The sequence below is a fragment of the Oncorhynchus kisutch genome, linkage group LG6, assembly GCF_002021735.2.
Source record: "Oncorhynchus kisutch isolate 150728-3 linkage group LG6, Okis_V2, whole genome shotgun sequence".
Lineage (NCBI taxonomy): Eukaryota > Metazoa > Chordata > Actinopteri > Salmoniformes > Salmonidae > Oncorhynchus > Oncorhynchus kisutch.
The window spans coordinates 23,422,564-23,441,772 of NC_034179.2; the positions used below are offsets into that span (position 1 = coordinate 23,422,564).

Genomic DNA, 19,209 nt, shown 5'->3' on the forward strand with positions numbered 1-19,209 from the left:
TGGAGGTTAATTTCATTTCCACCACCATTCATATCTTGGCCAGATGCTGCCTCTGCTCGTTGCTCCATCTTGACCCATCCACGACCACAAACTAAACCCCAAAACATTCCAATCAACCCCATGTCGCCTCTGAACTACATTCTGACAATGTTTTGACCATCAATCTATCCAATGCAGAGAGTGGAGCGCTGAAACAGCAGAGCATCAGATCGTATGACAGCCAGCCCATTAGAGGACACAACCCAGATCTCTGCTCGTTAGAGTAAACATGAGTTCCCGCCAATTAAACAGAGACAAAAATACAACAAATCAACCTTAAAAGATGGCTAATGTAAGCAGAGAGCTCATGGATCTCAAAAGACATAGCTGCTGAATACAGCCATTTGCACACTCTCCAGGAACATTAATTCCTTGAGCTCTAGTCTGTAATGAAGCACCCCTATTGGGAGTTTTACTGAGGTTAAACGAAAACTCAACTTGTGGTTCATCGTTAGAGAACATGTTTATCATGAGTGCTGCTGCAATACGTAACATTCCAGCCCTGTTGTGGTAAACATATGCAGGGCTGTTTATTTTTCATTTCCTGTAGTACTCAGCCTTGGCTCCTAAGCCATGCTCGACCATGAATGCCAACACTTTCCTACGGCAGCATATTGCTGCAGTAGAATAGGTTCTAGAGAGGAGAGACAGCAGGAAAGACTGCTAGAGAGAACTCTGAGTGAGGAGTCAATGTGGCAGACTGGAGAGGAAGGAACACAGGAGTAAAGTTATGAGAGGATCTTTCAGTTACTGCAATTTAACACGTACGTTGTCGTGACTAAAGAAAAAGAAGACAAAGACACACACACACACACACACACACACACACACACTGTGCAGCCACATTTAAACTGGAGAAATCACAGGCACACACAGGCACTGTGAGATATGATGAAGTCAAACACACTTGGATAGAGAATGAGCCAGTGGTAAAGTCAAAATGACCTGCACTGACTGAATATGTGATGACAACATCAAAGTGAACTACAAATCCCTGAATCATCAAAAATACAGCAGGACTCCAGAAAGTCTTCCAATCTTACACTGACACAGTGTGAGTGCTGAGCTGGGTGGAGGAAGTAGCTACACTGTGCAACTAGAGAGAGGAACTAAGAGACACACAGACACACAACCACACACACACACACACACACAAAGAAACATGTCATATCTGACGCAGTCTCAAGATGTACTGGCAAATAAAAAGAATATGACAACAAAGCAAACAATATGACAATGAACGACTTCAGCTAGCATGTAAAACCACTGAGCATCTACAGCCCTTCATGTAACAGACAGTTCAAAGAACAGTGGTAGGATGGAATGTGTACAACAACACTCATCTAAAGACAACCAGCACCAACATAGCAAATACATATAAAGCCTAGTACAGAGGTGTCAAACTCATTCTACCCTGGGAACCGCAATAGGTCTTCAACATGGTCCAGAGAGCCACTCTGAAAATGTTAAATTTTTCCTCACCGTCGAAATTTGCAAAAGACAGTCCTCTATCCTTTGTTTTTTAAATTCTTGATACTCTCTAGCTTTAATTTCTGTGATTATTAGTGAGCTGGACACAGTCAAGAAACTTTATAAATGTAGGTCCATTATAATTTCTACACACTTTCAATTTGGTTTTAGTCATTTTAAAGTATATTGAGAAAAGCATATCGTTTTTAAATAATTTCTGTACTCAAACCACCCGCAGGCTGTATGCTTGACACCCCTGGCCTGGTATGTAATCTGGAGAGGTGGCAGATTGTGAGGCTATACTTCTGTTATGCCATGTATGACCTGTTAGTCATTTGGCTTAAAAGAAGAGGAAAAATATGACGCACCTCTGGGCAGACTTGCAGTGAAGCGTCGGGCATGCTTAGTCTCCGTACAAACCCACTACCTCCTGTGAAGAAGCGCTCAGAACCCCAGGTGCCACTAATGGGCCGGCCTGTGTTGTAGAACATGAAGGTGTCGCTGCCTGAGGTGGCCGTCAGACAGGTCTTGTAGCAGTAGGTCTTGGTCATAGAGCCATTCCCACGCACCTCAATGTAGTGAGGCTCCACCTTGAGGTCTCTCCGCAGCGCCACATTGTTATTGGGTTGTCCCCCACCACCACCTACTATACTGCTGCTCCCGCCATCAGGGGGGGTCTTTTGGGATACGCAGCAGGGGGAGCAGGAGCCAGGCTGGGTGCAGTAGGCATGGCAGCGCACGATGGCCAGCACCACCACAGTTACCAGGAACACAAAGGTGGTGGCGCTCAGAGCCACGATCAGATAGAGGGTCAAATTAGAAAAGAGGAGGGTGCTGTGGGGCCGGATGACCCTCTTGGGGTCAGGGGTCACCTTGGGTGGCACCTCCATGACAGCCACATTGACAGTGGCAGTGGAGGAGAGAGGCGGCTGGCCGTGGTCCCTCACCAGCACCGTCATGCTGAAGGAGGTGGAGTTGTCCTCCAAGACCCTGCGTGTGGTGCGGATCTCCCCCGTGTGTTCATGCACCTTGAACAGTTCCAAGTCTGTGCACTGATCCAACACATAGATCAGCCAGGCATTGGGACCTGCATCTGCGTCGTACGCCACCACCTTGGTCACCAGGGCGCCAGCCTCAGCGTTCTTCAGGACTGTCTCTGTGGAGCGCGTACCATTGCCTGGGGGATTGACGATCTCAGGCACGTGGTCGTTCTGGTCCATGATATAGATGTAGACAGTGGCCACCCGGCTGAGGGGCGGAATGCCCCCGTCCTGAGCTTTGACCTGGAAGTGGAACTCCCTGAGTGACTCATAGTCAAAGGCGCGCAGGGCGTAGGCCTCTCCCGTTTCGGCCTTCACAGAGACGTAAGAGGTGACAGGGATCCCGTGGTTGTTGTCATTGAGGACAGTGTAGGTGATGCGTCCGTTCTCATTGGCATCTGAGTCCTGGGCCTTCACAGTGCACAGCGAGGCCCCGGGGGCGTTGTTCTCCGTCGCATAGACCGTGTAGGAGGTCTGCTCGAAGCGTGGCGGGTTGTCATTCACATCAGCCACATCCACCTGTATGGTCTTTTGGGAGGAGAGGGGTGGGGTGCCGGCGTCAGTGGCGCTGAGAGTGACATTGTAGGCAGCGGTGGTTTCACGGTCCAGGAAGGCGGAGGTGACCAGGGTGTAGTAGTTTCTAAAGGACTTGATCTTGAAGGGGAGGCCCAGGGGTATTTCTAGGCTCACCTGTTTGTTAGCACCAGAGTCCCGGTCTGTGACACTGATCAGGGCCACCACGGTGTCAGCCCGGGCATCCTCCCTCACTGGGCTGGAGAGAGAAGACAGGACTATCTCTGGGACGTTGTCATTCACATCCACCACCTCCACCACCACCTTACAGTGGGCTGCCACAGCACCAGGGCCTTTATCCATGGCCTGGATATACATCTCATAAGAATTGGTCTCTTCATAGTCCACATTGCTCCTCACTCTGATCTCTCCCGTGTTGCTGTCCATGCTGAACATCTGTCTGACTCTCTCAGATGTGTAGCTGCTGAAAGAATAATACACATCACCATTGGTACCCTCGTCAAGGTCTGTGGCATTCAATTTGATGACCAGTGTGTCTTTTGGTGAGTTTTCTAACAATGTTACTTTGTACACTGAGCTGTCAAATACAGGGACATTGTCATTGGTGTCCAGGACTCGCACATTAATTTTAGCTGAACCGGTTTTTGCTTGTGTTCCGCCATCAGCAGCAGTCAGAATTAATTGGTGGTAAGGCGCCAGCTCGCGGTCAAGGGGCTTTTTAAGCACGAGCTCAATGTGCTTGCTGTTGATGGAGGGTTTGTTGGAATCCAGCGCGAAGTGTTCGTTTGGGCTGAGACGATATAGACGAATGGAGTTGGATCCCACGTCCGGATCCAGGGCATTCTCAATGGGGAAACGAGACCCTGGTAAAGCCGATTCTGTCATTTCCAATTGATACTCATCTCTAGGGAACATCGGCGCATTGTCATTAGCATCCACAATCTCCACCTCAACATTGTGCACCTCGGATGGGTTGTCAACAAGCACCTCTAAACTTATAAGACAGGTGCTGCTTAAATCACACAACGTCTCTCTGTCGATTCTTTCAGTGACAATTAATTTTCCATTTTTGGGATTGACATCCACATACCGTTTTCCAGTGGTGGAGGTTACCTTTATCTTTCGATTTGAGAGCTTTCGGATATCCAACCCCAAATCCTGCACAAGATCCCCGACCGCCGCTCCATTTTCTAATTCCTCAGGAATGGAGTACCGTAGTTGTCCAAGTGAAAGGCCACAAAATAAGAAAAATACAACAAAAGAAAGAGCCACATTGTTTCCTATACAGTTACATATCCTCGTAACAGCCATTGCAAGCTCATGGGATCCGCAGACGAATTAAATACAGCTTTCCGCCTTTTTAGCTTGCAGTACCTCTCCTCCCACCACCGCATTAAAATAAGATAATTGGTTCCCCGTTAAGTGCAGGAGGAACGGCACATCCATTCCGTTATCTGTTTGAATGGATACTTCTCCAACGCATCCATGTTGTCTTTGTCCGTGATGTATTTTTTCCCCCCTCAGCGCGCGGCTGACGGGTGTGTTTCCCTGCCACTGGTGCTGCGTATCTCGCTCTCGCGCGCAATGCTCTCCCTCTCTCTCTCTCTCTTTCTCCTCTTCTCCTTCCCCACTGGTGCAACCTCCCCCGCGTCCCCATCAATGTCTCCGTGTCTCTCTTTCTACCTCCAGTGCTCAATGTGATGGTGTCGGTGCAGAGCAGCGGGGGAGGGTCCGTGTGCTCAAAGACGGTTGGCTCCATTTCACATATCAGCACCTTAATTAAGAACAATAACAAAACTGAATACAAATTCACCGCCTTAGATTGGTTTAATTTATGGCCATTTACCGTGTCTGTGCACACGATAAATTGAGTCACCACTGCAATACATCACTCGTTAAAATGGATATGGAAAACCAGCACAGCTGTATGGTTTAAAATTAAATTGTTAATTTGGGTTGTCCCACCAATTATTCTCTAGTCTTTTTTTAATCATGATATCAAATTTGCAATTAGCCTGCCTCATACTGCGACGCAAAACCCTGCAGTCAAATTTTACAACAGGTAGCCGTTCTCAAACATGGCACGTTTTGGGGACTGTCATTGCCCTGATTTGTTTGAACCTGAACCGCTGCATGGCGGCTTCCCCTAAAGCAGCTCTAATAGCTCTATGTCCTCTGCTATAGCGCACCCTGCACCTCCACATTTGGGAAAGGCATATAACGATGCAGATCACTGGCATCGCCCTTACATCCACAACCTCTAACACCGGGATCGCAGTCAGTGCTAGACTTCTGTGTCAGCTCAAATAATCACATCTAAGATGCCCGTGGTGTTCCCAATAAGCCCTACGTCTCATTCCCTCTCTGTATCACCACTGTGCACGCGGAATCCGCTTATTTTCTCCACCATCATCCTAACTATCCAGCACCATCACTTTCCACATCCTCATCACAGTAATCATCGTCATCTTCATCATCATCATCATCAACATTATTATAATCATCTTCATCATTGTCAAAATGTTAACAGATTTACTCGAGACAGTGCAGACCATATTGGCCAGCATGCCCCAGGCACGCTCTCTGTGCATCCATCAACATGAATACATGAGTACATGAATCTGTCACTCTGAAACTACTGTCTATTCAGAGTGACAATTGAGTCCTGTGCACAAGAGTTGGCGAATGGGGAACATGTGGTATGCCTATTACTGGGCAGATACTTTAAAACATCTGTCTTTATAACATCTGTAGGCATACAGGGTTTATGGCTCAGACATAATTCACTGTGATGTTATGGATTTTAATGCAGTAGTTTACTTTCTCATTGAGCAAGTTAACACAAAGTCAGTCATATACTGTCAGTTTTGGACTAGTAATATCTTGAAGTTGCTAAATCGCCAATACAAACCTGCTCCAGCATATAATTAACATATCATTAATGAACCTTTACCATCCAAGAAAACAAATACAGATGTAGCATCTTAATTTGAGACAGTTTTTTACAGCCAGAATATAATCCTGCAGCAACAGAAAATGTGAATTATTATGTGGATTATAATTAATGTACATTTTTGTTGGGGTTGATAATTTTTTTGTAAGGGAAAATCAAGTCTGACATTACAAAGTGGAAATTACAAACTTCAGAAGCCTTTTTAAACTTCAAATACACTAGAAGTTGTTTTTGCAGGAAAGTTCCCCTGGAACAGTGTGATCAAATTAAGATCCTACATCTGTAGGCCATGTGTTTTCCTACAGAAAAGAAAGAAGCTTCTTTCTGTGGTTAAGGCAGGAGGGCACAAGACTACAAGATGATAGTGTGTTGCCAATGTCATGTATTTGCTGAGAAACACTTTGTTTGGGGCGCTGACTTCAGTGAAATAAATTCAGGTGACGTATTAAATCACAACTTGAGTACCAAAGTTAATGATGCTCAATACATTTTGTACCGAGAGCAGTGAAGTCAGTGTGTCAATAGCTTTAGCTATATCTAACAGACTGTTGAATGGAATGATTTGCTTGTGTTACACACTCTATGAGCTTATAAGGTAAACTCAAATGTGAAAGGTACTGTTTATTTACTTTTGATGTTGCGACGTGTGTGTGTGTGTGTGTGTGTGTGTGTGTGTGTGTGTGTGTGTGTGTGTGTGTGTGTGTGTGTGTGTGTGTGTGTGTGTGTGTGTGTGTGTGTGTGTGTGTGTGTGTGTGTGTGTTTGAGAGAAAGAGAGAACGGCTCTGACTCATTACCGAAAAGCCCATTATCTCCAACACAGGCCCATGGACTTGTAAGTCTAAACCCAAGCAAGGCTATGTGTCATTGTGAGGACAGATGATTCCGAGCGAATCAGGGGATCTTGGGATCTGGGTGAATTATTCCTGCAGTAAGCAGCGGACTACAGGTCACTGATGCACTGAGCAGCCAGCCCATATCCGCAGTCCTCGCCTCATGCAATGGGTAACCCACATCCTAACGACTCTGGCTGACCAAGACACCCTGACCCCATCACAAGAAGAGGAAACGACAACTCTGAGCTGGACTCGCAAAGGAATACTGGGTGGAAAGGTCACCTAGACATATCTAACATAGCCAATCTATTCTAGAGATTCTGTTGATGCACACCAGCAAAACCTTTATCAATAATGTCATGTTATGGTGTTGGATACTGAAGAACCAAAGGGAAAATGACATCTGGAATGGTTCCACTTAGACAGTTTGCATAATTTCCCAACTTTACACTAACAAATAAGGGTAGCAGTAACTAAATAATTTAATGAATAAGTCATCTCCTGGTTTTATATCCTGAATTTCATCTGTTGACATGAGATTAGAAAACAAAATGACATTTAGTCTTTCAGCTGGAGGGACTGGTTATCACAGCCTGAAAAACAACACAATCCTATCAATTACACACACAGCAGCACAATCCTTCCACCTGGCTCCTGCAGCAGGGAAAAGTACCTCTTCTGGCTCATATCTTAAATCTTGTCTATCTAATTGTCTCTTTTAAGGAGCTTGTCAGGCAGCTGCCCCATCTGTTTTCCACGTTGTAAATAAGAGCCATTTCCTGTTGTAGACTCTGATTGAGATATATCATCCTCACTGTGTATATAAAACACAACCCTTCCAAGTGAGTCAAGAACGACAGGTCCAGAGCACATTTCACAGGAACACTAAGTGACACTGTGTTCTAATGACCTCGGTCTGCTTTTCATCAACAAGACCAGGAAGATATCTGACACAGACAGGAAGAGAGATACTGTATATTGAGAGGTGAAGAGAGTGACATAGAAAGATGGAAAGACAGAAACACAATAAAGAGTACACAGATACTGTAGATACAGTGTGTGAAAGAGATCTCGGAAGTGTGAGTAAAAGAGATAGGTACATTTCTCCTGTTCTATAAACATAGCAAATTCCAAAACACAACATACAAAAAGTAAATGCAAAACTGTCAGGGGGTTGTCTTTGCGTCCCAGAACTGTGCCTCTCAGAAAGTTCAAAATGATTCTGTGCAAACACAAGTTGAAAATATAAATACTTCTTCGAGTGAGAATGAAAGAAAGAGAGAGAGACAGAGAGAGAGAGAGCATAGAGTTGGGAATGAACATCCATTTCCAGTCCATTATTTTATTCTGTGTGGTATTTTGATTACTTGTGCAATGTCTTGTGTGTTATTTCTGTGTACTATAAATGGCTTTTTGCAACATTGGATGGTACCTCTCCTGTCAATAAAGCTTATTTGAATTTCAACTAGATACATATAGATAGAGTGAGATGAACAGGGGAGGACACAGGACAGTGAGATGGGGGGTTGGGGTCTGTCTAAGTGGATTAAAGGCTTATGGCTTCGCTCCATAAGACAGACAGCCCCCACCACAGCAGAACAGCACCCTCACCAACGGCAGACAGACAGCCCCCACCACAGCAGAACAGCGCCCTTACCAACAGCAGACAGACAGCCCCCACCACAGCAGAACAGCACCCTCACCAACGGCAGACAGACAGCCCCCACCACAGCAGAACAGCGCCCTCACCAACGGCAGACAGACAGCCCCCACAACACCAGAACAGCGCCCTCATCAACAGCAGACAGACAGCCCCCATCACAGAAGAATAGCACCCTCAACTAGACCAGACAGATAGCCTCCACCACAGCAGAACAGCGCCCTCAGCAAGAGTAGAGAAACAGCCCCCACCACAGCAGAACAGCACCCTCGGCAAGAGCAGACAGACAGCCCCCACCACAGCAGAACAACACCCTCAGCAAGAGCAACTGAGGACACACAACCAGCTACAGGCACGACAGCTACATGGACCACTCAAGACAAACTCTCTCTCTCGATCTCTCTCTATCCCTCCCTTTATCAAACTCCATTCTCCCACTTGTTCCAGTTATTATCCAGCTCTCTCTTCCCCTCTCTTGTTCTCAAGCCGAGACTGGACACTGCCGCAGCCTGCAGCTGAAGGGTGTGATCACAGACTAGATCTGACATTGGGTGCCCTCTAGTGTCCATTACTCACTGCAGTATTGTATGAGGTTCCAACATAGTGCACATTTCACAGTGCCTGCTGAATTCTGCCCTGTCTATCCGAACACCTCAATATATCTAGCTATCAGAGGAGCAATTCAGGTATATTAGTTCCTAAGTATGTGCTATTATACAGAACCAGTCAAAAGTTTGGATACACATACTCATTCCAGGGTTTTTCTTTATTTGTACTATTTTCTACATTGTAGAATAATAGTGAAGACATCAAAACTATGAAATAACACACATGGAATCATGAAGTAACCAAAAAAGTGTGCAAAGCTGTCATCAAGGCAAAGGGTGGCTACTTTGAAGAATCTCAAATATAACAAATATTTTGATTTGTTTAACACTTATTTGTTTACTACATGATTCCATGTGTTATTTCAGAGTTTTGATGTCTTCACTATTATTCTACAATGTAGAAAATAGTCAAAAATAAAGGAAAAACCTGGAATGAGTAGGTGTGTCCAAACTTTTGACTGGTTCTGTATATCTACGTCAAGCACGTGACAATTAATATTACATTTAACCAACAACTAAACATGTACTCATTATCCTATGGATTGAGAGATTGGTTTGTTTTAGTACAATAACCTGAACAGTAACTTACTCATACAAAACTAGCTGGTAGTGAACATTATACAAGGAGATAAATCCTGACTTGCACAGAATGTGGCAGCAGATGAATGTAGCTGTTTCATTTCAGAAATCTGCACCATATACATGACCTCCAAGGTCAACTGGATTTATTATGACATAGTAATATAAACCAGCATGCCTTGAGTCAGTGTTTATCTTTGTCTGTGTCGCTGCTTATGCATAACATGGTAAAGAGAACATCCCATCACACAGATATTGTGGGGGATCAGTGACACTTAAAAAAGGTAGAACTCTACCAACAATTTCAAGCACTGAGGAGTTCTAATGGACAGATCTCTTGGCTGAGTAAGACATCCAAAATTGGAGCCTTCTAAAGACACTTCCAGAGACAACTCCCATCACCACCACTACACAGACAGAGGGCGCCAGTGAACTTGCTAGCAGCCAATGCACCCAGCTCGGCTTAGTTTGGTCTGCCACCTGCAGCCCTCCAAAGAAACATACCAGCCAAGCCATGCAAAAGACTGACTGATCGAAACACTAGATTATCATGACCTGGGCCTTGCAGCTATAGAAATGCATAATAAAGAACATACTGTACATCTTAAGAGGCAATGACATGACTAGAAACACATCACATACTTACAGCAGTGATATAGTACAGATAAAGGGATATCTAGGTGTAGTCAGTCAGTCTCTCTCTCTCTCTCTCTCTCTCTCTCTCTCTCTCTCTCTCTCTCTCTCTCTCTCTCTCTCTCCCTCTCTCTCTCTCTCTCTCTCTCTCTGTTCTGTAATGATGTTATGCCTTTGGGTCTGACCCATGACCTTTGGATGTGAGCAGACTAATGGATGAGGGTGGACTAATGATGGTTGTATAACCGATAGAAGAGGTGACATTTGTGATTCATCTGTCCAAGCAACACACAGGTGATGTGGCACGGAGAGGAGAGAGATGGCGAAAAGAGAGAGAAAAAAGGGAATTAGGAAGAGAATGGGGTAGGGAAGGACATAATACAAGAAGGTGGGGATGAGAAAAGACAGAGAGAGACCTGCATGTGACAGTGTGTGTATCTGAAGCCACACCTTTCCCCCAGCATAGCCCTATATCTGGCTTCAGTGGTGCAGTGGAGAAATATAGAGTGGAATATTACTGGCAGGCATCCTACACAGCCTGCAAGCCAATGTGTGTGCATGTGTGTGAGAATGTGTGTGTGTGACTCTGCATATCACATTACACACCCTCCTTAATGCAGTACTAAGCATAAATTAAACACAGATGTTTCCAAATATATCAGTCTATTAATATGATTGTAAAATTCTTCCTGAATTCCCTTGGGCATTTGGAGCAGGCTCGCTTAAGGTACAAACAAAAGCAGAAGGCATGAAAGGATATCCTGTCTCTTCTATTCCTCCTCTCCTCTCCTCTCCTCTCCTCTCCTCTCCTCTCCTCTCCTCTCCTCTCCTCTCCTCTCCTCTCCTCTCCTCTCCTCTCCTCTCTGTCTTTTCTGCACTGCAGGGACATGATTTTCTCTCTTCCTGAGACAGCCCTACAGCACTACTAACTAAAGACAGACAAAGTTTAGAAACTCACAATTTTCGGGGACGCTATCTGAACAATTGTGTTAATATAGCATGGGTAATTGTCCCTGTGGCGCCCCAGAGCACCAGCAGTATGACTCCCAGGGAAATGTAATCTATCAGACAACAGCTCAGGAAGTGGACTGGGGAAATCAAATCTCACAATAAGAATGTACCATTCACTCTCAATTTCAACTAGGATGGGATAAAAAGTAAGTGAAATATTGACATATACAGCCACTTTGTGAGAGGTGTTATCTCCGTGTGAGACACACTTCCTCTGTAAGGTCAACAAGTGAAAAAATGTCTTAATCATAATCCTCATCCCAGTCACCCAACATAGAAGTGGGCTCTGTGTAAGACTGACTCTAGAAGTACTTACAAAGAGTTAGAGAAAAAAAAGTGTAGAACACTTTTAATGAGATCCTGATTCTATATGGTGATAGAAGACACTGTGAAATCTGTGAAAACAGAGAGAAAATAAAGGGAAAGAGACAGGAAGAGAGAGAAAAAATGAGAGAGAGGGGGAGACAGAGAGAGAGACGGAGAGAGAGAGAGAGAGAGAGAGAGAGAGAGAGAGAGAGAGAGAGAGAGAGAGAGAGAGAGAGAGAGAGAGAGAGAGAGAGGGAGACAGAGAAAGACAGAGAAAGAGGAGCAGGGCTCTAGCCCAGGCTTGTCTCTCTGGGGAGCGAGGCTGCAGTATCGCTCTCAATGCAGCAGTGAGAGTGAATCCTCCTGCCTTCCACACATAATGCAAGTGGGATTGCTCCAGTGCTCCGGCTTGCAGACCCAAGACCCTCTAATCCATGTATCTCTCTCTGCCAGATGGGCCAGGCGGAACCACAGGCCTGACCCACTTACAGCTGGAGTCATCCATGTCCTCTGTTAAGGACTCATGCACAACTGACCCATGGGATGGCATTACAGAAACATGCTATCATTACCTATCCTCAGTGAGAACCACAAAACACAGTCAGAGAGAGCTGAGCTCAGTGGCATAGAGTTTAGGCAATTATAGGGAAATAATGCACTCTCTAGAATGCCCTTCATGCCAATCAGAAAGGGGTATTCAACAATGCCATGGTATAAGCTGAAATCATGCATTGGTGTCAATGGGAAGTTTACATGTAAGTTTGAATTAACTGAATCAGTATACATTGTCACAGTCCCCTCTAGAATGACAGCTATATGTTCCCTGAGAGGCCATGACAGGATGGCTACACAAGCTGTGACAAACACAGACACAGACCAAACACAGAGCATGCAAAGAAAGGTTAACATGATTATATGAAGGTTGACTTGTGAATTAAACAGGCCGCACATCTGTGACTGTCTCTAAACACAGACCCATCCACAGTGGACATGCAGTTTGTTAGGGTACAGATGAAATAAATGATGATGAACTTCACATCCTGGTGAAAGTGATGCTATAAAGGGTCTTATTCTGGTGACATGATTGATTCTTGGCTGCCATTTGACAAATACAAATTATCTCGCTCTTTTGTCCATTATAATCGTATCATATAGGCTATACCCGCACTATATGTGTGAGCTGTTGGCTAAATGATTCAGCATGCTTCAGTTCGGCTGGCGCCTAGCCAGACTCAGCTAGGCAAACCGAAAGAGAGATCTCGCAAAGTGCCTTATTAAAAGACCTTTGCTTGAAAAACTAGGGGGAAAAACAGCAATAGTACCGTGCTTCTCCACCTGCATTGCTAGCTGTTTGGGGTTTTAGGCTGGGTTTCTGTACAGCACTTTGTGACATCAGCTGATGTAAGAAGGGCCTTGTAAATACATTTGATTTATTTGTCCATTTTGAGACGGTAGCCAAAATAGTCCAAATTAGTCTGAGATAACTCAAGAAATCTGTCATAATTTTTTCCGAGGAGATCTTAATCGAGCAATATTACATCGAACTAAGATGTTTGGTGCAGTATTTCTCAATGGAAAAAATGTGCACGTCTCTCGTTGAATGACAACAAATACTTTATTGAAGTATCCCTGCTGTTGACCCAATCATCGCCGAAAGGACATGCCTCCAGAAAATGGTTTGTGTTCCGAACAGTCGAAAAATCCCTCAATGAATTCCAAAACAAACAAAAACTTCACCAAATGTCGTCATGAACTCTTCCGAACTCTTCCGAACTGTTTTCACTGGTAAGCATGTAGACGCCTTTAGGCTCACGTGCCAATACCAGTGTGAGCACAATCGCTATATGACTCAAAACATTTTTTTTACAAAACCATTGAACTTGTATTTGTTTTATCCTTACTTCGGAGTTTAACAGCAAAAGTTATTTTTATGTCCACTACTTCATCAGGCACGGCCTTTTATCGGCAACAAGTCAATTTGATGGAAACAACTCTGGTGGGGAAATGTGCATATTGTTTTTATGCAGATTTTAGAATATTCGCATGAAAATGTGTTGCCAATTGGATGGAAACCTATTTATTCACACACACAATAGCTCATTGGAGATTAATGGGAAAGTGAGGATATAGCTAGGTTTCCATCCAATTTTTTTTTTTTATGTGAATACTAGAATCCACATGAAGAAAATATGCATTTTCCCAACAGTGGTGTTCCCCCCCCCCCCCCCCCCCAAATGGACTTTGCGCTAATACAAATCAGTGCGTGCTGATGTAGTGCAAACAAAAATTATTTTTTCGCTGAAGATTTCATGTACCTAATAAAAAATATCATGTTTCCATGGCATTTTCAACTTTAAGGATAGTTTCGTCACAAAAACCGCCGCGATAAATTGCAAATGTGCCTACTCTGGTCTTGGCACGTGTGCTCTGGCCAACAGATCTCAGGTAGCCTACAGTGCAGGTAGGATGTGCAGTATAGTCTATATTATGAGATTATTATGGATAAGAGCTAGAATATTTATATTTGCCAAACGCAGTCAATCATTGATCCTCAGAATAAGACCCTCAATATTTATTGGAAAGGAGCATCAAGATCACAGTTCACATTCACCACCCTGTGAAGTTTCATCTGTAGCCTAATAAACTGTATGGTTTCCTAAATCGTAGTGGGAGTACCACACGCCATATAATAACGTGACTCCAAATTACTTAGATATGATGGTTATTATACGGTATCAATATTTGCGCATAAAGGCACACATTTCTCGCATAATGCATTTTACCGACAGAAAAAGATCCCACCATGTCAAACGAACAAATGATCTGTTGGGATTTATAAAACTGTACCGAAACTTCATGTTTCCATCACAGCTTTCATAATTTGTTGTATATGTTATAACTTTACTCGCATAAAAACTGTGGATGGAAACTTGGTTTATGACGATATTCCCATTCATCTGGAACCAACCTGATTAAAGTTCAGTTCAGTAAAGTTCAGTAAAGCAATATAACCTTCAATATAATCTTAAACCCTATATAAATGTGGTAAGAATGGAAAGGCTGAGGTTTGTGTTGATCTATGTTTGACAAATAACAGTAAATTAGGAGAGTGCAGAATGCTGATGTAGACTTGTAGACTTGTTTATGTGCTGCTGTGCGGTTTGTTGCTAACGTTTCTTTGCTACCTGCCAACTCTACGGTTTTTACTTTTTAATTGCCGTTTTATATTTAAATTTTTTCCCTCGTTCGACTTTTTTCACTCAACTTTTTCACTCCGGACGTTTTATCTGGACATGGTTCTACAGGACCTCCACCAGCCGAAGCTAAGCAGTAACATTAACATTATGACTCTAACTGCAGTCGCTGTACTCATCATTTACAGGAGAACCATCGCCTTATGGCGAGGCAGCCCAGGCGAGGATAGCCGTGCTGCAAGCCCAGCTTTAAAAGCTATCGTTAGGCAAAGGTAATGTAAGTGTAGGAAAGGATGAAACAGCGTTTGTTCCAGCATTAAGTACAGAAAGTAATATAAATCCCCTCGCACAGTCCCAGCAGCCGGACAATTTTCTCATGACTTCTGGAGGGAAATGCAGTAGGAATGCTCAACCGGTATCGCTCATTCAGCCGACAAACTTTCAACCGGTTCTCACCATTAAGCAACTAGTCCGAGTCAGAGTCCGAGTCTTCTCTGGTCTCTCCTCCTCACGTTACCGGTCTGAGACGCGTCTGAGCGCTTCGCCGAAGCCGAAGCCATATAGAGTTTAGGGATATTGTTATCCACGTCGGCACCAACGATGTTAGGATGAAACAGTCAGAGGTCACGAAATTGTCTCTGGCCCCCTCCCAGTTTAGGGGGAGTGATGAGCTCCAAAGCAGAGTCTCACAACTCAATCGCTGGTTGAAAACTGTTTTCAGCCCCTCCCAAAAGATAGAATTTGTAGATAATTGGCCCTCTTTCTGGGACTCACCCACAAACAGGACCAAGCCTGGCCTGCTGAGGAGTGACGGACTCCATCCTAGCTGGATGGGTGCTCTCATCTTATCTATGAACATAGACAGGGCTCTAACTCCTCTCGCCCCACGATGAGTTAGGGTGCAGGCCAGGCAGCAGATTGTTAGCCACCCTGCCAGCTTAGTGGAGCCACTTGCATAGTCAGTGTAGTCAGCTCAGCTATCCCCATTGAGACCTTGTCTGTGCCTCGATCTAGGCTGGGCAAAACTAAACATGGCTGTGTTCGCCTTCGCAATCTCACTGGAATAAAGACCTCCATTTCTGTCATTATTCGAAAGAGATTGTGATATCTCACATCTCAAAATAGGGCTCCTTAATGTTAGATCCCTCACTTCCAATGTCGTTATAGTCAATGAACTAATCACATCATAATCTTGATGTGATTGGCCTGACTGAAACATGGTTTAAGCCTGATGAATTTAAATGAGGCCTCTCCTCCTGGTTACTGTAACGGCTTCCTCTTCAGAGGAGGAGTAGCAAAGATCGGACCAATACGCAGCGTGGTAAGTGTTCATCTTGGTTTTTAATAAGAACACTGAACAAAACCGAAACAGTTCCGTGTGGAAACAAACACTGACACGGAAAATAATCACCCACAACTCAAAAGTGAAACCAGGCTACCTAAGTATGGTTCTCAATCAGGGACAATGATAGACAGCTGCCTCTGATTGAGAACTATACCAGGCCAAACAAAGAAATCCCAAATTATAGAAAAAGGAACATAGACATCCCACCCAACTCACGCCCTGACCATACTAAAACAAATACATAACAAAATAACTAAGGTCAGAACGTGACAGTTACACTAGTGACCATATCCCCCGCGCATCCCGCAAAGGTGGAGGTGTTGCTAACATTTACAATAGCAAATTTCAATTTAAAAAAAGAAAAATTACTGCGTTTTCGTCTTTTGAGCTTCTAGTCATGAAATCTATGCAGCCTACTCAATAACTTTTTATAGCTACTGTTTACAGTCCTTCTAGGCCATATACAACGTTCCTCACTGAGTTCCCTGAATTCTTATCAGACCTTGTAGTCATGGCAGATAATATTCAAATTTTTGGTGACTAATATTCACATGGAAAAGTCCACAGACTCACTCCAAAAGGCTTTCGGAGCCATCATCGACTCAATGGGTTTTGTCCAACATGTCTCCGGACCTATTCACTGCCACAGTCATACTCTTGACCTAGTTTTGTCCCGTGGAATAAATATTGTGGATCTTAATGTTTTTTAATGTTTAATTTTATTATGTTTGCAATCGCAACAAATAATCTGCTCAGACCCCAACCAATGATCATCAAAAGCTGTGCTATACATTCTCGGACAACACAAAGATTCCTTTATGCCCTTCTAGACTCCCTTCATCTACCCAAGGACGTAAAAATACAAAAATTGGTTAACTGATGATTTTTAAATGATTTTTGTACTCTTACGTGTAAGGTTATGTAACCTTGCATAATACCCTAGATGCAGTCGCACCCCTAAAAACAAAAAACATTTGTCATAAGAAACTAGCTCCCTGGTATACGGAAAATACCCTGGACGTGAAGCAAGCTTCCAGAAAATTTGAACGGAAATGGCACTACACCAAACTGGAAGTCTTGCGACTAGCTTGGAAAGACAATGCCGTGCAGTATTGAAGAGCCCTCGCTGCTGCTCGATCATCCTATTCTTACAACTTAATTGAGGAGAATAAGAACAATCCAACATTTACTTTGATTCTGTCGCGAAGCTAACTAAAACGCAGCATTCCGCAAGAGAGGATGGTGTTCACTTCAGCAGTGATACATTCATGAACTTCTTTGACGAAAAGATCATGATCATTAGAAAGGAAATTACGGACTCCTCTTTAAATATGCATATTTCTCCAAAGCTCAGTTGTCCTGAGTTTGCACAACACTGCCAGGACCTCGGATTAAGGGAGACACTCAAGTGTTTTAATACTATATCTCTTGACACATTGATGAAAATTGTCTTGGCCTTTAAACCTTCAAGCTGCATACTGGACCAAGGCTCTGCATCTGTCCTCGTGCTCCTAGACCTTAGTGCTGCTTTGATATCATGATCACCACATTCTTTTGGAGAGATTGGAAACGCAAATTGGTCTACATGGACAAGTTCTGGCATGGTTTAGATCTTATCTGTCGGAAAGATATCAGTTTGTCTCTGTGGATGGTTTGTCTTTTCAAAAAATCCACTGTAAATTTCGGGGTTCCTCAAGGTTCCGTTTTAGGACCACTATTGTATTCACAATATATTTGACCTCTTGGTGATGTCATTCGGAAACGTAATGTTAACCTATCCATGTGAGAGACGTAGACTCGGTCTCAACCTTTTAAGTCTTTATTGAAGACTAATGTCTTCAGTAGGTCCTATGATTGAGTGTAGTCTGGCCCAGGAGGGTGAATGTGAACGGAAAGGCACTGGAGCGACGGATCTCCCTTGTTTCTCTTCCTGGCCGGTTCCCCTCTCTCCACTGGGATTCTCTGCCTCTAAACCATGCAGTCCCTAGGAGGGGTGCGTCACTTGAGTGGGTTGAGTCACTGACATGATATTCCTATCCGGCGTTGGCGCCCCCCTCGGGTTCGTGCAGTCGGGGAGATCTTTGTGGGCTATACTCTGCCTTGTCTCAGGGTAGTAGGTTGGTGGTTGGAGATATCCCTCTAGTGGTGTGGAGGCTGTGCTTAGGCAAAGTGGGTGGGGTTAAATCCCGCCTGTTTGGCCCTGTCTGTGGGTATCGTCAGGACAGTGCCACAGTGTCTCCTGGCCCCTCCTGTCTCAGCCTCCAGTATTTATGCTGCAATAGTTTATGTGTCGGGGGGCTATAGTCAGTCTGTTATATCTGGAGTATTTCTCCTGTCTTATCCGGTGTCCTGTGTGAATTTAACTATGCTCCCTCTAATTCTTTCTCTCTCTTTCTCTTTCTCATTCTCTCTCTCTTTCGCTCTCTCTCCTCTTGGATGACCTGAGTCCTAGGACCATGCATCAGGACTACCTGGCCAGATGACTCCTTGCTGTCCCCAGTCCTGGTCATGCTGCTGCTCCAGTTCAACTGTTCTGCCTGCGGCTATGGAAGGCTGACCTGTTCACTGGACATGCTACCTTGTCCCGGACCTGCTGTTTTGGAATCTCTCTCTACCACACCTGCTGTCTTTAACTCTGAATGATCGGCTATGAAAAGCCAACTGACATTTACTCCTGAGGTGCTGTCCTGTTGCACCCTCGACAACCACTGTGATTATCATTATCTGACCCTGCTGGTCATCTATGAATGTTTGAACATCTTGGCCATGTTCTGTTATAATCTCCACCTGGCACAGCCAGAAGAGGACTGGCCACCCCTCAGAGCCTGGTTCCTTTCTAGGTTTCATCCTAGGTTCCGGGCTTTCTAGGGAGTTTTTCCTAGCCCCTGTGCTTCTAAATCTGCATTGCTTGCTGTTTGCTGTTTGCGGTTTCTGTACAGCACTTTCTGACATAGGCTGATGTAAAAAGGGCTTTATAAATACATTTGATTGAGTGATTGATTGA

At 44.2% G+C, this 19,209-nt stretch overlaps 1 protein-coding gene across 7 annotated transcripts in view; it reads right to left on the reverse strand.

Annotated features, from left to right (window-relative positions):
* The window catches only part of LOC109892546 (protocadherin alpha-C2-like), a 65,994-nt gene that overhangs the window by 20,700 nt on the left and 26,085 nt on the right, over positions 1 to 19,209 (reverse strand). The window contains exon 1 of one of the 7 annotated variants that reach the window (XM_031826436.1): positions 1,878 to 5,699. The exons of the other annotated variants lie outside the window; for them this stretch is intronic. Within the exon in view, the coding sequence (XP_031682296.1) occupies positions 1,878 to 4,394 (2,517 nt within the window). The 5' untranslated portion in view covers positions 4,395 to 5,699. Of the gene's footprint in view, positions 1 to 1,877; positions 5,700 to 19,209 lie in introns of those variants that run through there. 7 annotated transcript variants of the gene reach the window in all.